At 37.6% G+C, this 20,260-nt stretch overlaps 1 protein-coding gene and 1 non-coding gene across 2 annotated transcripts; one reads left to right on the top strand and one right to left on the bottom strand.

Moving 5' to 3' along the window:
* Positions 1 to 258: 258 nt before the first annotated feature.
* LOC9270745 (transportin MOS14) lies at positions 259 to 14,813 on the bottom strand. The gene is made up of 27 exons (XM_015759319.2): positions 14,430 to 14,813; positions 13,409 to 13,486; positions 13,244 to 13,306; positions 12,919 to 12,966; positions 12,453 to 12,599; positions 11,407 to 11,538; positions 10,857 to 10,897; positions 10,612 to 10,703; positions 8,706 to 8,833; positions 7,808 to 7,883; positions 7,571 to 7,691; positions 7,403 to 7,502; positions 7,230 to 7,311; positions 7,056 to 7,138; positions 5,714 to 5,824; positions 5,491 to 5,542; positions 4,942 to 5,097; positions 4,551 to 4,674; positions 4,375 to 4,456; positions 4,209 to 4,297; positions 4,060 to 4,134; positions 3,910 to 3,964; positions 3,206 to 3,325; positions 3,039 to 3,131; positions 2,787 to 2,932; positions 2,472 to 2,649; positions 259 to 925 (listed from the first exon to the last, which is right to left on the bottom strand). The coding sequence occupies exons 1-27, from the start codon at positions 14,556 to 14,558 to the stop codon at positions 638 to 640; spliced, it is 2,889 nt and encodes a 962-aa protein (XP_015614805.1). The 5' UTR covers positions 14,559 to 14,813; the 3' UTR covers positions 259 to 637.
* A 5,161-nt stretch (positions 14,814 to 19,974) lies between these two features.
* Positions 19,975 to 20,048, top strand: TRNAN-GUU (transfer RNA asparagine (anticodon GUU)). The gene has a single exon. It is a non-coding gene; the product is annotated as a tRNA-Asn (tRNA).
* The last annotated feature ends 212 nt before the right edge of the window (positions 20,049 to 20,260 follow it).

Here is a 20,260-nt window from a genome sequence, read left to right as displayed (position 1 = left end):
GATCACCGAAATGTTACTCACTGAACCAGTCTTTACAGCCTTACAGGAGCCAATTGAAGCAGTCCACTGCTGAAAACGTTGTCATGGTCCCACAGTGTAGGCTGAGATTAGTCAGTTGATGCTCATCAACCAACCAGAACGTTTCTGCATGATAAGTCATTTTACCCTTCTAAAACTTTAGTTTGAGATAACTCTGGCATGAAGTCCAATCACTCTACTTAAACATAAAAGGGATCCTTTTAAATGAAGAGGTCTTCATAACAATAAAAAAATTGAAGGCCATCTAAATTGATAGAAGCTGGCCGGCCGTTGAAAAATCAGGCCCAAAGGCAGATCACCATCCGTGTGATCTCCCCCAGTGATGTATACCCACCTCGTTTTTGACATAATACAACACAACTTTCCTCCCAGATACACAATGCATGGAACATGTACAGTGACGACGAAATACAAAAGAATTACAGTGACCACCACTAACCTATCTATCCTCTGAACAAATCTGAACAGTATGGTGCCGCAACTCAAACCTGTATGAAGTAGAAAAAAAGATCCAAAGAAGCTGTGGAGGCATAAACCAACACTGACTAAAGATGAACCGCCATGGACTTTCAGTTGGTCTTGTATAAACGTCCTGTTCTCACAATGGCGGGGGGGCAACCGTGAAGGATAAATCATGTGGCCGCAAAGCACCTTGAACTATGTCTTGCACAGTTTTGTTCCTTCTACAAACTTCTGAGATTTCTGCAAATCTATCTGTTATGGAACCAAGACTAGATCCTGATGATGCATCAGATATAATATTCAAGAATCTTGAACGTTCTGAATCTGTCAAGGCTTGTGGTGGTATAAGGGTAATACATTCCCTTGCCCAACTCAACATGTTCCCACCAAATGATCTGCTAAGGGACACCAGAACATACGAGACCTGCAAAATTCCAAGTAGAAGATGAAAATTCATCCTCGCATCAAACATAAGGTGGAGTCAGGATCTAGATTTCTAGCATTTCCTGTAACATTTTAAAGGGAAGACGGTTTCTTAAGGCCTTTCTTGGGAAGATCTCTATTTTACAAGCACAATCAAAATTCTTACAAATCAGTGAATTAACAAAACTGTCAAATACTGTTCGTACAATCAAAAGCAAGAACCTGGAGAAGACAATTGGAACTAAAAAAAAGGCAGGCTATGAGTACGAACAGTTTGTGCCAATTTAGCCAACACCTGTTGCTTCAGGCCATAGTAGGTGCGTGGGACACAAACAAGGTCTTGAAAAGCTTTGGAAAATGCAGTTGGAAGCATTTGAACAAATAGCACTTCCAGTCACTCTATTCATAAAAAGGACTGAACTGATCGCACAGAGCTGTAGGGGATGGAATAATAGGCTAGGCAGAGCTCATTGAACAGTGATTGAATTCAAGAACACATCCATACAAATACAATAAAGTGTAAACCATCGGAATATATTTCAACATCTAGTTCAAGTGTTGACCACAATTTGAGCATATATAGTGAGGTGACATCAGCTGTTTGATAAGAGATGCCACCTAGTATTTTTTTTCATTATTCCTGTTTTATGGATGCAATATGCATCTTGTGCACCTAAATTTCAAATTACACACAAAATTGCTTCCTACAATCTTGTCAACACAGCTTGAAACGAGGATACAACAGCAGATTTGCCCTCAAACATCCCACATTGTAGTTCAATGTTATTAAAAAATAGCATCAGTTTATTAAAAATAATCGGTGAAAACAGTGGTAAGTGGGAATTCTCCAATGATTTAACTTTTATTTGGGATGGCAGTAGATTATCATGACATGGATGTTTTGTAGTATTCCAGAGCATTTGAGATGAAATATTATGGGATAATAGTTGGAAAAACAATTTACCTAAATTTAGTCTGATTGTCAAGCAGAACAGTAGACATTAAATAACGTTTTCATGTCAATGAAGATGAGCAGAGAGTAATCCAACAGAAAATTGAACCTTAACGCAACAGACTATGAAATCCTCAAAAAGGAACTTGATGATTCTGAAGACCAAATTAGGTAGCGCTCTTTTCCGCTTATCCACCAAATTATTGCCGCAAATTATTTGCTCCATGCTTATTAAAATATGGTTTCTAAAAAAAAACTTTATTTTACTGTATTGCTTAGAGCACTCGTTCTAAGCTATTTGTTAGGTTTTTAATATATAATATTTAATTTATCTGTCAGTTTTCATCCGCATTTCATCACTTTAGAACAGTGAGAATTTGGATTATTTTTCCCCAAAAAAAGGGATAAAAGAACATGTTTTCCAAGGCTTTTTAAAAGTGAATGCTTCATTCTTCTTATCAATTATTATTTTAATTGGTGACACAGAACTCTAATATTGGGTTTGTTAGTTCATATTTTTTTCAAGCATGAAATTTCAGTAAGCAGCACAATAAGAAATAGGAAACACCATATAACACACAATCATATTGTGTACCTCTTCCAAGCGACTAGATGGCAGAGCTCCTGTTAAGGAAGCAACCATTATTCTAGTAAGTACTGCACCCCGCTGAAGTATAACTGTATTTATTAATTCTCGGTACTTTTCCCCCTCAGGTGATTTTGCAAGATCAAATACATCAGATAGAAAAGATAATATAGACTTGCATGCCTCCCTGTTACATAACACAAGAAAAAGAAAGACAATAAATTAGCCATCACAAAACCGCATTAAAGAATTGAGCACAGAATATAAAGCTCATGTATAGTGCATTTCTCTCTGACGAGTCAGGTAGACTATTCGAGGCACTACCTGTGCTGTATAGTTATACCAACCATTGCACAGTCAACCAATCTTGGAAACATCTCTGTAGGTACAAATAAATCTGGACAGTAACGAATACATCTTGATGCTAGCAGGAAGCAATCATCAGCTATATCCGGTCTAGCTGTAAAATCCTGCAAACATAGATAACGCAATTCAGTAATTACTTGTCATGTTGTTGATCATAATTTGAATATTTGAATTTCCCAGATTAAAAAAAGAAGAAGAAGAGAACAGAACCTGAATAGTCCGAAGGAGCTGTATTGTATGGCCAAAAAGTGCCTGAATCAGACTTGCAAGATAGTTTGCACATGCTGGATCGGACCCAAATATCTAATAAAAAATATTGTCAGAAAATCAAAGATACAACAAAAAATGCATTGATAAGATCTTTCAACATATATAACCTTAATAACTTCACTCGACAAGTAAAGGAAGCAAGCCTGATTGTGTTGCTGATACAGAGTTTGGATTTCTTCAAGCATTGCACCAATGGTGAATCCCATGAACCTCCCGCATGTCCTTACCTTCATCACCAGAGCAAAAACTCATTATTGATTTATTATGGAAGTTTAATCATTCATAATTGCACGATGCTCAACTGATACCAACAGACAGACACTCCCTCTGTATTTTAATGTATGACACTATTGACTTTTTGACCAACGTTTGACCATTCGTTTTATTCAATTTTTTTGTGAAAATATGAAAATATTTATGTTATGCTTAAAGAACATTTGATGATAAATCAAGTCATAATAAAATAAATAATAATTACATAAATTTTTTGAATAAGACGAATGGTCAAACGTTGGACGAAAAGTCAACGGCGTCAAACATTAAAATATGGAGGTAGTAATAATTTATAAGGCATTTAGGCAACTAACATGGGCACTCTCTATTATAGTGAAGTACAGAGTGGAGGAAAAATACTTAACATGAAATTTAGCATTTGCTACTTTTGGAAAGTGTGCGCGCACTGCTGTCGAACTAATCCTAGAATTTAGCCAAACCACCCTTATGCACTTGTGACAGTATTTGTATTCCATCAGAGTGTACATTGTATTAAAAAAAACTTCCAGACCTAAATAAAATAAAATGGTAAACTCACAGCAAATTTGCAAGAACGACATAGTGACTCCATGGTCCGTGTATCCCATGCCCGTCTGCAGAAGTAGCAATACAACAGAAACGGATGAAACATTTCCTGAATATAATACCAAAAGTAACTTCCCCATATCTGTTTTGTTGAAATACTCACTGATCAAAAATACTTTTCAATGTTGGCCAATATCTATTGACAGCGTCAGCAACTACTTGTGGAAGTTTCACATTGCTGCAAAAAATCAGAGAATTTAGTAAATAAAGAACAAATTTCTGTGGAAAAATATATAAGTGGGAGATAACCACCTAAAAATGCATGATAATCGGTCTATATGCAAGGTTAATTGCCGAACAGGAACTTGCTGAAGCACTGTATCTCCTTGCTGGATTATTTCCTATTATATCGGTATATACTATATTAGCATTGATAAAAATCGAAATCATCAAATGACTGTAAAAGATCAATACTAACCTGCAAGGGATTAATTACTGGTTGGCAGATTAACTCCAATGCTCTTTGAGCATGGTCTGGTGGGAGAGTCGTGATAACCACACTGATGAGTGCAAGAACATGTAAGGTGAGATTTTGAACAAAACCAAAACAAAGGTAGCAACAAATGACTAAAGCACTGGTGGGAACAAACGAACCTTAAGGCTTCAACCAAATGCAATGAGTCCTCTGAAGAAACTTTGTAACCACCAACTCCACTTAATGCAATTTGGTAAATCTGGAAAAGGCCATCCAACGAACCAGAGAACTTTCTCCTACAGTCTGTCATAGACAAGGAGACAATTTAGGTACAGAGTTAGTTGTAACAAGGCAATTTTATGTTAAGATTCAACCAGCAAGGAAATAGACGAATATCTCATGGACACTACAGTACATCACAACTACAAATGTTAAACTACAAGGACTAACAAGGCCACACAAACCATTTCAGTTACAGGAAATAGCTCAAGAATATCAAAATTTTGAAAAAAAATATATGAACACAAATAACAGAGATTCTGTTAAGGTATGGGAATACTCAAGTCATACCTTCACATATATACTTGAATGCCACAGAAGCAGCTGCAGCTGTTTCCTCTGATGTACTCATACCCTTGTTGAGAATATCAACCAGAGGTGGTAGTATCAACAGTTCAGATGGTGCGGCTTCAATCCATTTTGAAAATGCTCCAACGAGTGAACAAACTGCAGTTTCAAGTACATTTGAGCTCCAATCATCGTCATAACTCATAACAAGGCTAGGGAAGAACCAATTGGCATTTCAGACCGCAAACTTCAATAGAATAACTACCATCCACAACAAAGGGAAAACATATGAAGACACAAACGAATCTGAAACTATTGGGAAACATAATATTTGGTTTAGGGCAAGTACAACAATGCCAAAATAAAATTATCATAAATCCTGGTATCTAGGAACAAACAGCCCTAACTTGTCAGAACTCTAAATCTCAACCAGTGTCAATGAGCTACTGTCTTACAGTGAAACCTGAATCCCAGTCACAGTATAAAATTCAAAGCAGTGAGCTGCAAACAAGGACTTATGAGTTATGAACTTTCAATTAAACTGAAACATACCTGTTTGCAGCAACTGTTCTTGATGAGGAAAGCTGGGAAGCAGTGACATGACCTTCAAATAACAGCAACACATTTCATGACCAGCATCCAGTATAAAGCTATGGTGGTAAATTTACGCACTAAGCACAGTAGAAAGTAACCACACAGCGATCTTAACCATCAGTTAAATAGCAAATGATGCATAAGTAAAAACATTAAAATACACCCAAAATGATATACATACCTGTGGTAGTATTTCATTCTCTTCAACTGAGACTGACTTAGCAATGGCTTGTATACAGAACAGCGCAGCCTCGACAGGCTGCCATTTTTGGTTCTGTCCATTTCCACATGCCTGAGATATAAAAGTCCAATCTTTTATTATAGATTACTAAATATAAATCTTTTACAGGATTAGGAAGCCAGGAAAGTAATAGTCAAGTATCAGATATAGCAGAGGTTAAAAGCCATAGCAAAAAAGCAAGCTGAGACACCACACTACAACAAAACCTGTTAGCTGAGTATGCAGTGACGCGACACCATAATGCATGGCAAATTTGTTGAATTATTTCAGTTATTGAATTATTGGCTACAAACTAGTGTAGCTTAATTAGCACATGACCATATATTAGAAGGCCATAAAAGATCCCAACGGACTCGTTAACCAATGAAAGACTCACAGCAGACAAGCTGATCTCTCCCTCCCTCCAACCAACGTTCTCCTGGCTTCCCCCCGTCCATTGTTTGTATGGTTAGGCAGCAACCATGACGACAGCAACCAAGTGCCACATCGTATAATCAACAGTAATGCAATGAATATAGAGACTGTTTGGTAACCATGTTAAAAGAATCACCACGCCATGGACACAACAACAGCATCAACCTTTAGTCCCAAGCAAGATGGTGGTTAAGATGAGACCCTAGTCAGACCACACAAACCAAATGGGAAAGGAACTAAAATAAATAGAAGTAGGACTAGCGCTAGCACATGGATTGCTAGAAAGGAACTAAGGTGTGTAATTATGCATAAGATAAGAAGCCAGCAAATGGATGGACAAAACTTGTGATGGTAACAATTTAAAGCACCTAGTTCAATAAGATTTGCATAAGTAACTGAAGTCCCACAAGATATTCATCATGCATAACTGAAAATTTAGACTAACAGGATGAAGTACACATCCATGTCATTTGCATTGTTCAGAGCTTTAGGAGTCTGAAATGAGATTTTCTGCAATTAGTGTGTTCAAACAAAAGAACTTTTTTGAAAAAAAAAGTAGGTAATTATTAAATAGAAGGAAGATGTAGAAGTATAGGAAAAATTTGCACGAAGAATTTGCATAATTTATTCATCAATTAACTTAGATCCCAGGTTTCCTCCAGAATATCCGCAAACGAACACATGCAAACTCTGACAAACAACATTGAATCACTAAGCACATTTCTCAAAAAGAGATTCTCATGCCAGGATTTCAGAACAGTTAAACATGCCTAAACAACCAGTAACTAAAATTCCACATTTTGTGAGGAAGGTTATTTTGGAACCGTAGATAAATTTAAAGCAAGAACAGGTCAAAAGCTAAGTTCACCTGAATCAGCTTCGTGAAAAGTATTTTCAGCGTCGGATCACCTCCAAGAACATCAGTTGCGTCAAGTAATACATCACTAACCGCTGAAGAAAAATGGATCCAATTACTTGACAAGTTGTATGAAAAGGCCAACATTGCAAGAGCAACTGGGTTAAAAGAAACACTGTACCATACCATATCTGGAATGTCTGAAATCCCTTTGGTCTTCCTCCGAAAAGGTGTGGTAGAGCTCAGGATATTCAACTCGGAAACTTACCTGATTCAGTTAGCATGACAAGTTTATTTTTACACGACACATCATACAGAGGACAGTTATACTAATAAACCTCACCCTCTCAAAAACATACCAGAGAAACAAGAATTTCAAAAGGTTGACGAAATAGCTGCAATCTTCTATTCCTCTCAGTGTTGATTGAGACCTCAGATCCATATGATGCGTACGAACCCCTAAGATGTGTAAGCATTGAATGGGTTGTTTCTTGTGAAAAACAAGTTATCATTTAGTAAAGTGGTACCTATCGGTCAGGTTACGCATAAGATGATGCCAGAAATTAAATGTCATGGAGGAAATGTCAAATTCTGAATGAGAAGTAACTTCCAGTAATGCATTCACTATCTGCATGGCATCATCAGAACCTGTAGAAAGATAAAAAAATAAACACAATACCCTCATACTTAAATGATCACAATAAACTTTGTTCAAACATGAATCTCAGGATATACAACAGTAAGCATCATCCATGAAGCTTTACCTGCTGCAATCAACTCAACATAAGAATCACCCATGTCTGCCAACAAACGGGCAATAGCTTTTACATCTTCTTCATCCTAGTAATGTAGAAATGAATTACTATAGACAGTAAAGTAATGAAAAATATATTTATCACATTCTCATGGCACAAAAAGTTAAAAGGAACAATATAATGATACAAAGGGCAACAAAAAATTGTGAAAGTGATACATAGGAAATAAAACTTTCTCAAAAAAATCAACATAAAGTCTACTACGAGCAAATTTGATAGGTCCAACTAGCCAACTAGGGAAATGCCAAACATAATATTATACATTGTTCAATGTCGTTTCAGAAAACTTTTGAATTTGTGTCCCATAATACTAAGTGACATTTCAAAGAGAAAACAAAAGAAAGATGAAGTTCAATCACAAGTGAAATCAAATATATGTGGCAACAATCAACTAGTGTAGCGTGTGTTTCAAAATTTAGATTCTCCTTAAACTCATTGGGTTATTTGAAAGGCTCAGCACCCTCATTAGTTCGCAACTTTTAATTGTTATCTAAATCAAATTATATGGCCAGAGGATAATGAGCACAAACAGGTGACAAATGTCACCATAATTATCGCAAAGTTTCTGCTTTGCACAAATTCGAAGGTTCATTTTAAAAGATGGTTTGTTGTGGGTTGCTTGGAATAAAAAATCAACAAAACCATTATAGGATAAAAGAATAATTTAGGTAACATGAAGGCAACAAAAATAATCACTATTGAATCCTGTAAATCAAAATAGAGTTATTCACATTTTACTGCTTTGCTAATGTATTGTATCACCCAAACCATTGAAATATATGAACAAGAGAAGTTTCGCAAATAGAGAAATCAGATGTTCATGTAAAATTGGTAGGAAATTTCAAACCTTCGATGAATCTTTGAGTTGCTCCTTAAGACCCATAACATAAGGAATGAGAACTTGAATCAGTGGAAGCTGTTCGGTGATGCCATTAGATTCTCGAGATACCGTAAAATGTATCAATTCGGAAGTAACTGTCAGTTTAAATAAAATGAATTAGTGAGCTTCCAACAAAAACATGGGTGTAAAAACAGTTATCTTGAACGTAACTACCTGCGACCAATTACAGTGAGTATAGAATACCAGAGGTCCTTTAAACTAGCTTAATTGATTCAATAAGCCATCCTTTTTCAGCTTCTTAGCTTATAAGCCCAAAATTTCATTTCAATATAAGTGATGAGCTTAAAAAATTGCTTGGAAGAAGTTTGACACCATAAGGATAACAGTTCAAAGATTTCTACCACTAGAAAGCATATTTCTACCACTAGAAAGCAACGACAAGGTTACATTACCTAACCATGCTCAGCTTTCATCTGATCTCTAATAGAACTCTATGAATCAAATCATTTAGAAAACACCAAATTAACTATGCCTACCGTTGCCGATAGGATGCTTTATTGAAGATAAACAGCAGCACAGTAGCATGCCAACCCAGATCTTGGCAGCAACGACGTATGTCAGTAGCAACAGAGTATGAGCTCTGGATTGATGACAGCCAATGCAGAAGCCACAAACTTGACGACAGGAAGCAAAAGCAGTGAAGACACACTTGCCACTTTAAATCCTGAATTCTTCAATGCGCCGTGAGATATCACAGCGAGAGAGAGAGAGGAGGACGCACAGGGCATGGAAGGCCTAATGGAGAAACTGAAAGAGCTGGATTTTCGGCAGATCGCTTTTCCAAAAGAAGATAGCTTCAGCTTCAGAATCTGACTTAAAGCTGGAAAAGATCCATCTTTTGACCAAGCTTGTTGATCATTGAAATTAGCACAGAAGCCACAGCTCAAGCTCTATCTATTACATACACACTCAGTTGTTCTTCGCAACCTCCATGATGAGCAGTGCTAGACGAGGGTGGGGTAGATCCACAAATCTATCCTTAATGAGTGCGCAGAGGTGGCATTGCAGATCATAAAGGACAAGAAGAGGGCGGTGCTGAAGCAGTCCGCAAGGTTGTGCTCTGCAACAGCATGCGATGACAAGGAGAACATGGACCCTCAGGCCAGTATGGCAGCCCCCCGTATGGATTGGTGCTGCATCAAAGACAGTGCACATCAAACCCCAACTGTCACCACCTCCCTCCAAACAACATTACTGCCACCTATAGCTGGGTTGACACTTATGTCACCGCCATTGGCCTCATCGCCATAGCGCCTAAGCATGCACTAACACCAACCCATTTACACTACCCTCTAGAAGTCTGCACCAGGATTTGATCTTTTTATTAGACCTTGTTCAGAACTACATTGAAATTTTGGAAACTCTTGTTGAAGCCTAATAAAGCCTCTCGCATTGTCTATGGTCAACACCTGGAAACTGCACTTTGTTTTTATAGAACCTATTGAAGCATGAAACATGAACACTAACATGTCAAAACCTGAAATCTGGTACGCTTTTTGTACTGTGCTGTGAAAGCTCCCTTTTTATGAGTTATACCAGAGTTAATTGCTGGTTAACATCCAAATGTGAGTATACAATATTCCTTATTCCTGAACTTAAACTATCTACGAATTTGACATCAGAATTGTCAAGAATTACACAACATCACTGCAAATTGGCCTGCATAGACTCAATTCTGCAGCAAGTGAACAGAAACAAAATCTAAAAATGTTACTGAGATCAACATAACTATCGTAACAATAATGTACTAAAAACTGATCAATTGAAAAGAACATGAAGAGAAAGTGATGATAAACTAACGGATGATGGGTAAGTAAAATACAATGAAATTTTGATCATATACAATCAGTACCATTTACAGCTGCCTCCAAAAATTGGTCAGAGTTCAACGAAGAAAGTGCCGTATAGACCAAAGGAAGCGAAGCAAGATTAGATGCGGAGATTCTGGCAGAAAGAATAACTCAGTAAATTCCTGAGGCCAATACTGCCATGAAGCAGATGTTTAATATTTACTAAGAATAGAAAATGTTCAATGTACTACAAAAGCTACATTATAAAGGAATAGAGTGCTATTAGATTAAAGTCCAATAAGCATACCCATGACAAAAACGAAGCCAAGAAGCAAAACCCTCCAGAACCTGAAAAGGAACAATCAGGTTAGCTACAGATAAACCTCACATAAATTGATTTATGTTTACAGATTGCAGATTTTATGCATTTTTGGGTTGAGATCAAGCATATTAAAGCATGCCTGAATGTGATATTGCTGTCTGGAAAGGCTGAATGTTTCTCACCATCTAAGTATATTAAAGTGGAATATGAAATTGACATGAAACATAAAATAGCACCATTCTCATATACCAAGATAATGAGAATAGCACATTATAAACCAGCCCTCCAGTCAAACCTTTCTATTAGCCTAGGATGTCATCTGTCATAATATAACCAATGAAATGTGGTAATAGATGCTTCACAGGAGATGAGTTATGAATAACTTTGCAGTGAATAAACTGCCTGTTATCTCTGAAGAGATCCTAACATGCAAGCTTAAAATATTTATCCTAACATGCAAACTTAAAATATTTTCTTTGCCACTTAAGCTCCTAAGGTGCCAATGAAAAACAATCTTGAAGAGAAGGAAATTGACCTGTTCTTTCAGTTGATCAATACCCAAGCAAGCAGTCAATAGACTAAGTGCAACTTCGGCTGATGAACGAAGGTCATTCTCAAACTGTCGGCGCCTTTCAGGACGAGCTGCTATTTTATGACTAGAACATTCCTGAAAGGACATCATTGAAGAAAAATGAAGAATATGCTATAGAAATCTGAGTAGCTGGCAGTGTCCTAAAAATTGGCTCTAGGAACCAGGTAGCCGCAGCAATTTGGCATTTGATGGTGCATTATGCAGCTGCTCTGCATTGGGGGATCTAGTTTTGCAATATAAATGGTGAACAGTCTTTCTTTTATGTCATATATGCTCGCTAACTGCTTCAAAGTCCCTAGCCAAGTTGGTCCTGGGACCTAGGTGCGCCTTGGCGGCAGCAACTAGACGCTCCTACCGTTAGGCACCGGCCTCACTGACCCTCTAATGTCTAGCGCCTACTTGAACCATGGTAGCTGGTGTACATAACTCTAAATTCAAGCATGATCATATATGCACATGGCAAAATTACAAGCATAATAGTACTTATGTGATTTAAAATAGATATCTGGCTACAGGTTCATAATATTTAGAAAATATGTCAAAAGTCATTAATGTGATTCATCAAAAGTCTAACTTATTATTCAGAAATAGCATCAATCAGCATGTACAATCTACTATTACTAAAATATCTCTCTTTTTTTTGGAAATGGCAAAAGGACAATAAAAAAATGAATTGTTTTACTTCAACTCATTTTCTTTTACTCAAGACAATAACCACAAAAATGGTACTACTTTGGTGCTTCCTGTGCACAAAATATAATAGCACACATTTTACAAGGCATTGAGATCATATTTCAGCTTTCTTTAACGCAAATCCTTCAGTGTCAGAAGGATTCATGGTACTTCTATATGAGTTAACCAAACTACAGGACAGACTTGAAGTAAAACTGTTCACTCCTATATAGGATTATAAAGATAGGATGAACTCAGCGACATGGAAACAATAGGGTATATGATAGGAGTCCATATGAGGCTAGACATGTATGTACCTGTGGCAAAACAGTTAGCAGCTCAAGGAAGCTTGGGATAAAGTCTTGTTGAGAGTTCATTTCATCACTTAGCCAATTCACAATCCCACCACCTCCCCAGTCCTCTACAGGTACATGCACCGCAAGAGCAGCCATTGCAATGCAAATCTGAAGATGGCACAAAAGGTAGTTTGCCATTATAACTGTGAAATACAAAATTGATTGCTTAATTACAAGCTATATACTCAAATAAATGTGGTCTTAGAATGTGTGCAATCAAACTTTGATATATTTTTTTTTGCTACTAATATACACGACCGTATTAAGATTTTTTTGCTACTAATATTTTTTTTTGCTACTAATATGATTATATTTTTAGTATGCTGTGAGTATATAATTACAAAAGGTATAAGTCAAAATTGTGTACTGGTGATTGTATCAATATCCTAAATGACAAGTACAAAGGAATGGAGGTAGTATAGATTACCTGTGTTCTAACTTTTTGTGGCCCTTTACTAAATTTTTTCAGCAATGCCTGCAGATACATCACAGTTAAATGAAACAAAACAAGATCTTCACAAGATTATCCAAATCTTACTAGTAAAGGTAAACAAATCCATCACTGAACATGACATGACATAACTTTGAAAAATTGGTTTTATTTTATTTTGAGCAAGTGAAATAACGCCTATTATCAAACAGAAATGGCAGCCAAATAGAAGACTGATTCTACTTGATACAACATTTAGTTGAACTGATTATAATATGCTAATAAGAAAAGAAAAACAAGAACTTCAAAAACTGGTGCTTACATATAGAGAATCTTGTAGCGGACGGAAAGCTTCTGAAGGTAATTCTTCAAAGTCCCTTTGTACCTGGTATTGGGATAATTTAAAAGATAACAGGAAGAATTAGACCAATTTCAGAGTTTTTTAAATAATTAGAAGAGAAGCAGTGATACATATCAATTTATTTACCTTGCTTCTGAGGGTTTGAGAGCAGAAGATTTGAGTCTCCATATTACTACTTTCATCATGAAGTAAGCTGTCAGCTACCTGCAAATTAAAAATAGAAAAATATATTTGGATGTCATCAAGTTAACTAGCATCCATAAATTTACTAAAAGAACAGCATCCGCAAACACAAACAAGATGTCACTGTAACAGGGGGAAACAGGGATCTGCCAAACACTGAAGAGAAGAGAGTTTTAAAGGGGGGCCTCTAAATTTACTAGGAGTACACAGTTACGCACTACACCTACAGTAAAACAGTTAAATAAGGAATATGATAAAATTTAATAACACAAAATTAAAAAGGTGAGTGGGAGCATAAAAATTCTAAGGAATTCTCTTCGAGTCACAAATATACACATCCATGCGCCGAAAATCTATATGCTGATTTCATCATCCTCCATGTTTCACTTCGGCAGCCAGTCCATAAGCTTGTGTAGCCACATTGGTAAGCCACACATCATAGCACAACCCAATGGTGAGAACTGAGAACGAACCTAAGTTTGCATCAAACACTAGCAAGCTTTAACTCATCCAACTTGCATAAAAGTCCACGATGCTGAACTCGATTTCCCAGCAAATATGCCACGATCTACGCTCAGTATCCAAAATAAAATCTAGTTTGAAAGGTACTTCATGATTCAACATACTAATAAAGCTGCTGATTAAGCTCTAACCCTAAGTTCACCAGACTGTTAATGCATCAACCGTAGCCTCAAACGTAGGAACCAAATACAATGTGCAATCAGTCACCTAACCAGCGGAACAGAAGTCCGCTCCAACAAATATCAGATCGCAATGCCCCCTCCCACCCCCCAACACACACACAACAAGGGCCAGAGAACGCCCCCTCCACAACAACCCCGCTGCGGAATCAGCACGACCGCAGCCAAAATCTCATCAGGACCAACACAACTAACGAACCCCAAACAGGTGCGAGATCGAGACGATTCGGCTCGAGGAAGGGGAAGGGGGAAGGGGCCCAGACCTGCCACGCGTCGAGCGTGTGCTGGAACTGCTGCAGCCACCGGTCGGCGGCGGTGCGCGTGGCGTCGTCGGGGTGGTGGTACAGCGCCGCCAGCGCCTCCTTCACCGCCGCCGTGGCCTGCGCCTCCATATGTCCCCCCCACACGCGCGGCGCGGGGAGCCCCTCCTCCCACACCCACACACACTAGCACCACCACCAGAACCCTACCCTCGCCGCCGCCGCCGATGCGATCTCCGGCGAGTTCGCTGGATCTGCCGGCGGGTGGGGGTGGGGGTGGGGGTGGGGGTGGGTAGGGTTTTAGGGCGGAGGAGAGAAAGAAATTTGAAACGCGGCGGAAGGATTTCGATGGATGGGATGGATGGATGGGTCGAGACGAGAAGACACGAGACGGAGACGGAGATGGAGAGGAGTTTGTTTAAGTTTTCTTTTTGTTTTTTATTAGTACTCCGAATTAAAATCTGGTTTTATTTTTGGCTTTTGCGGGAGATTGGGGCAGTGGAGCTTCGCTGGGCGTGAGCTGGGGTGTCTCTGTGCACGTGGGCCCGGATGATCAAATATTAGGAGATTATTAAGTCCCCGGTTTTTCTTAATTAACGTAGTACATTTCTTTTAATGATGTGTTTCTTGTAAAACGTTTTTAAATATAAAAGTTGCTTTGAATATAAAATAGATCTATTTTTAAGTATGTAATAACTAAATACTATAAAATTAATTATGGGCTAATGGTTGAATACGCTAACTTTATTTTTATTTTGATCTATCTAAAACACCACCTAAAAGAGCTACCGTGGGTTGGGCTGTTGAAGTTAAAATGCCGTAAGGTTTGTAATTGCTCTTTTTCTCTAAAGAGAAAAAATTAACAGATCAAGTGGATAAAAAGGATACTCTTTACAATCATGACTTGGTCTAGCAATGATTCGGTGGCAATCAATCATCTAGCACCTTGATTGATTTATCATCTGCTCGATGGCACACAACATAACAAACATATCTCTTTTTAAAAGACAGATTAAGTCGTTAACATCTTTTCTCATAGGTTCATAGCATGTGATCCATCCGTTTTATATTATAAGTTGTTTTAATTTTTAAGTCAAATTTATTAATAGTTTGACTATGTTTAATAAAAATATAACAATAATTATAGCATCAAATTAACGGTAGCGCTAAAATATTAGTTCGAGCACCGCACAACGCTTTCTTCTTCTGCTTTTCTCTTGTTTACCACACCACCATTCATCTGCATCTCACCTTTCCTCCGTCCGTTTTTCTTTTCTTTTTTACCACCTCACCTTCCGTGTTTATTTTTTCTCTTTTCCATATGCTTTTCTCCCTTTTTACCACACCACCATTCCTCCGCATCACACCTTCCCTCCGTCCGTTTTTCTTTTCTTTTTTTACCACATCACCTCGTGTTTATTTTTTCTATTTTCCATCTTATCCATGCTTCATCAAAAGGCCCGGTAAAATATTAACCATCTAGATTTTTCCCCTTCTCATTCCTTCTCTCCAGTTTCTGTTTTTTGCATTTTAGTACCGTCTAGTTTTTCTTTCCGAGTTTTTGTATTTTAGTATCTTCCCGCGTTTCAAAAGTAACGAATTTACTATGTGGAGTTTTCCATTTACTCCCAGCTTTCCACATCTACTCATTCAAAAGTAACAAATTTACTCGCATAAATGCTCCCTTCAAAAGTAACAAATTTACTTGCATGAATGCCCCCATATCGTACTGCATAATTCCTAAATGGTCGTAAAGGAATTACTACCAGCTTATAACGCTACTAATTCTTTTACTAGTGTTATGAATATTGTTCAGACTTTGTGATCTGCGAGTAAAACAATTACCACCTTCCTCTCGATATAGCCCACGATATTGTAGCCACCGTGTAGTAATATGTTTACTGTTTACTGATATGTTCAATACACAATATAAGAGTAAAAATTGATACTAAGAGTATTGTTAATCTGTATTATAAAATGGTCATACGAATGAAAAAAAATGCAGGCTCAATCACACACGAGTGATAAAATTACTCACAAGTGAATCAAACTAGAAAAGAAAAAAAATGATTCAGCCAAAAATCCATCGTGAAGTTGGGATCCTGGTGGCTTTGTTGGATCTTGCTATAAGGATGGAGAGGTTGGTCTGTGTCTTGTGACTGGTGCTGAAGAGGGCAACCGGGTGATTAGCAGTAATCGACGATGGAATCATGGAAGGATGTAGCGGCGTGGTATAGAGGTGAGCTCGACGTTGCATGGTAGCAGCCATCCATCATATAGTAAGCACGAAGAAAATGCAAAAACATTATCGTTCGTGTCATAGAGACGACGAGCGAAAGAAAAATAGCAAACAACTTCCATCATCGACGGACTCCACACTATCCTCTGCGGACAGCCACATGAAGCATGATGTGCAAATGTAGGACCTGTGCAGCCCATCAATTCAGATCAGGTAATATTGGAGATTGCACGTTAATTTGGTTTGCAAAAATAAATTGGGGCTTCATGCGTGAAGGTGAATGAGAGTATGCATGTAACATTGAACATATGAGATGAATGTGGAATAAGGCATGATTGTGCACCATAAGTTTATCTTTGACTCTTTGCGGATCAGGGTCACATATGAGATGATGATTATGGGCTGATTTGGTTTGAAGCTAAAACTTGCCATACAAATATTGGCATTTTTAATAGTAATTCTAGTAATATTTGGCTTGCTACCAATACTTGCAAACACCACGTAGATATTGTCAAAAAATATTGGCATTGGCAAAAACTTACCTATGTTTTGGTATTATCAATATTTTGGTATGCTTGCAAACCAAACAAAAGCCTTAATGTCATCCTTGGCTATCATCCACCCCCTTACAAGAACGGATCGAAATCACAAATCAATGCACAATTATCAAGATATGCTACAAAGGCCTTGTTTAGAACCACCGGCAAATTTTTTTTCCCTGTCACATCGAACGTTTGAACATATGTACGGAGTATTAAATATTGATAAAAAAAACTAATTACATAGTTTGCGTGTAAATTGCGAGACGAATCATTTAAGCCTAATTGCGACATGATCTGACAATGTGGTGCTACAGTAAACATTTGCTAATGATGGATTAATTAAGCTTAATAAATTCGTCTAGCAGTTTACATGCGGATTATGCAATTTATTTTATTATTAGTCTATGTTTAATACTTCAAATGTGTGTCCGTATATATAATGTGACACACCAAAACTTTACACACATATCTAACCACCCCCATAAATACAATGACTGCCAGGTAAATTCTTTCTTTCTTTAGAACTTTTCACCTCGAGGACCTCAACTCCTTCCTCATCACCAATTGTGTTTTGTCTCCTCAGTGTGCCCTAAGCCATCATCTAAAGAGTGAAAAATGTTGTTCCAATCAAAATAAAAGGACCATTCCCGCCCATTTGAAAAGGCTAGTTATTTTCAAAAGCCAAAATGGACAGATTAAATCTCCATTTAGGGCTCCTGTGGAATGCGTAATAAGAAAAATTAATTTAGAAATTCAGAGGAATATGAAGGAATGCACATGTAAAACAAATAATTTCAAAATATAGGAAGTTTGGAACACAAAATTTGGCTAACTAATTATATTAGTAGTCAATATGTGCTCAACTTAAAGTCATTTGGTGTTATATGACACAATTTGCTTGGACTTAGCGAAGGAAAGAAAAAAGATGTCAAGATGGATGTTCAAATTGTGTTCAAATTCTTGTATAGTTGAAGACGAAGAAAATATCCTCTGTTTTTCCTACATACAAAACGAAGGAAGAATGCCGATCTTTTCCCCAAATGATTTGAAATATATCCTACAATCCAAATGAGGCCTTAGGGCATCCACAATGTGGTGTAAAAATAGTCTGCAAGCAATAGAATATTCCATTCAGCCACCTATTACCACTGTGCAACTAGTCCATATAGAAAATATAGCAAAAGATACCCATATGCATATGGACTACCCATATGCATATAGAGTACCCATATGGAATAAATTATATTATCTATCTCTACTTTTCTCTCTTCTCCTAATGATACCTTGTATCCATATACATTATGGAGATTGCCATAGGGATAAACTATTTATGTGGGTCCCATCTTCTTAGAGGATCCAATGTCCTGCAAATTTCTTTCAAATGGAAAGAAAGGAAAATTCAGCGTCTTGGAAATTTTGCTTTCCTCTATTTTTTCCATACCTAAGAGCTACTTTGAAATACAGGATTACAAAATGTAGGGATAGACAGAATTACAATACTCCAATATGGTAGGCATGTAAAATAGAGGATTAAAAACATAGAAATTCTATGTAAACAGCTATTTGTATGAGGTCAAGGAAAATTATAGGTCCACTGCTACAAAGCTTTGCTTATATTTTTTAATCAAACAACTTTATTAGTCAATGACTGTGCGACTTATTTCCATAGTGTTGTCATTATATGCTTGATTGGCTCCTTCTTCATCCAGGAAAGTAACATAAGTTCAGACTGAATGGGTTTGTTTCCCGTACGTTTCCTATGGAATCGCCGGAGGAGGAAAAAAAATCATTTGTACTGCATGTGACCAAATTTTCAATCCAATTAAAGTTACAGCAATCTAATCCATTTTTCTAAACAGATAATCTGGTCTTTACTTTATCAAAAAGCTACAATCATTCATTACAATGTTCTTAACTTAAATATAGCCAAACGCAAATATAAAACTACAGTGATCCAATCCATAAGAACAAAATTCCTTCTTTTTCCTACAATCGGAAGGAGGCCTAGAAGGCTAGGGGTGGGCGTTCGGTCAGACCGAAAAATTTGGTCTTGGTTTTCGGTCATTTCGGTTTTGGAAACTCATGACCGAATTTCGTAAAAAAAAACTCAGGACCAGTAAATTCGGTCTCGGTCTCGGTTTGACTGAATTTGACAAGTAGCAAAGACTCTATGCAAGCAACAATGGGAAAGTGGAGACGAAGGTTTGGAGAGTGGAGACAGAGGCGGCAGCGGTGCGATGGAGGCGGCGGCGGCGGCGGCGTGATGGATGGGTTGGATTGGAGGCAGCGCTGGTTAGGGCGGCGTGAGGTTGACTTACTCCCTCCCTGCTGCCCTCTAGGGTTTGGTATTTTTACTGAGCTTGTTAGGCCTCCTAGGTCTATTGGATCACAATTCGGTCTTCTCGGTTAATTCGGTTAACTGAAACTAATGACCGAATTGCTCGAAAATTTTTTGGTCTGTTGATGGCTGAGGCCGAACTACTAACCGAGTTTCTCGGTCTTATTTTGTCCACCCCTGTAGAAGGCTAGAAAGCTGCACTCATTTTTTACTAGCAAAATGTCCATGCTTGATGCTTTGCTTATGGTATAAAATAATGCACACACTTATTTAAATATATATATATATATATTATTTACTTGTTTCAAATACATATTTAAATATTATATAATATTAGAAAATATCAAGGACTTTGTAAGACGTGTAAATTTGGTGGGGGGTTGGTGGAGAAACAATATTTAAACTTGAAATGAGAAAATTCACCACCTAGCTGGAATAGCTCAGTTGGTTAGAGCGTGTGGCTGTTAACCACAAGGTCGGAGGTTCAAGCCCTCCTTCTAGCGTTATTTTTATTGGGCCAATAGAATTTTTGTTTCTGGCCCAGTTCAGCCTATTTTTATTGGGCCAATAGAATTTTTGTTTCTGGCCCAGTTCATAGAATTTTTGTTTCTGGTCCAGTTCAAGCCCTCTTTCTCGCGTTTTTATTGGGCCAATAGAATTTTTGTTTCTGGCCCAGTTCAAGCCCTCCTTCTCGCGTAATATTTATTGGGCCTCT

Source organism: Oryza sativa, chromosome 10, assembly GCF_034140825.1.
Source record: "Oryza sativa Japonica Group chromosome 10, ASM3414082v1".
Taxonomy (NCBI): domain Eukaryota; kingdom Viridiplantae; phylum Streptophyta; class Magnoliopsida; order Poales; family Poaceae; genus Oryza; species Oryza sativa.
This window is presented reverse-complemented; position numbering and strand designations above follow the sequence as displayed.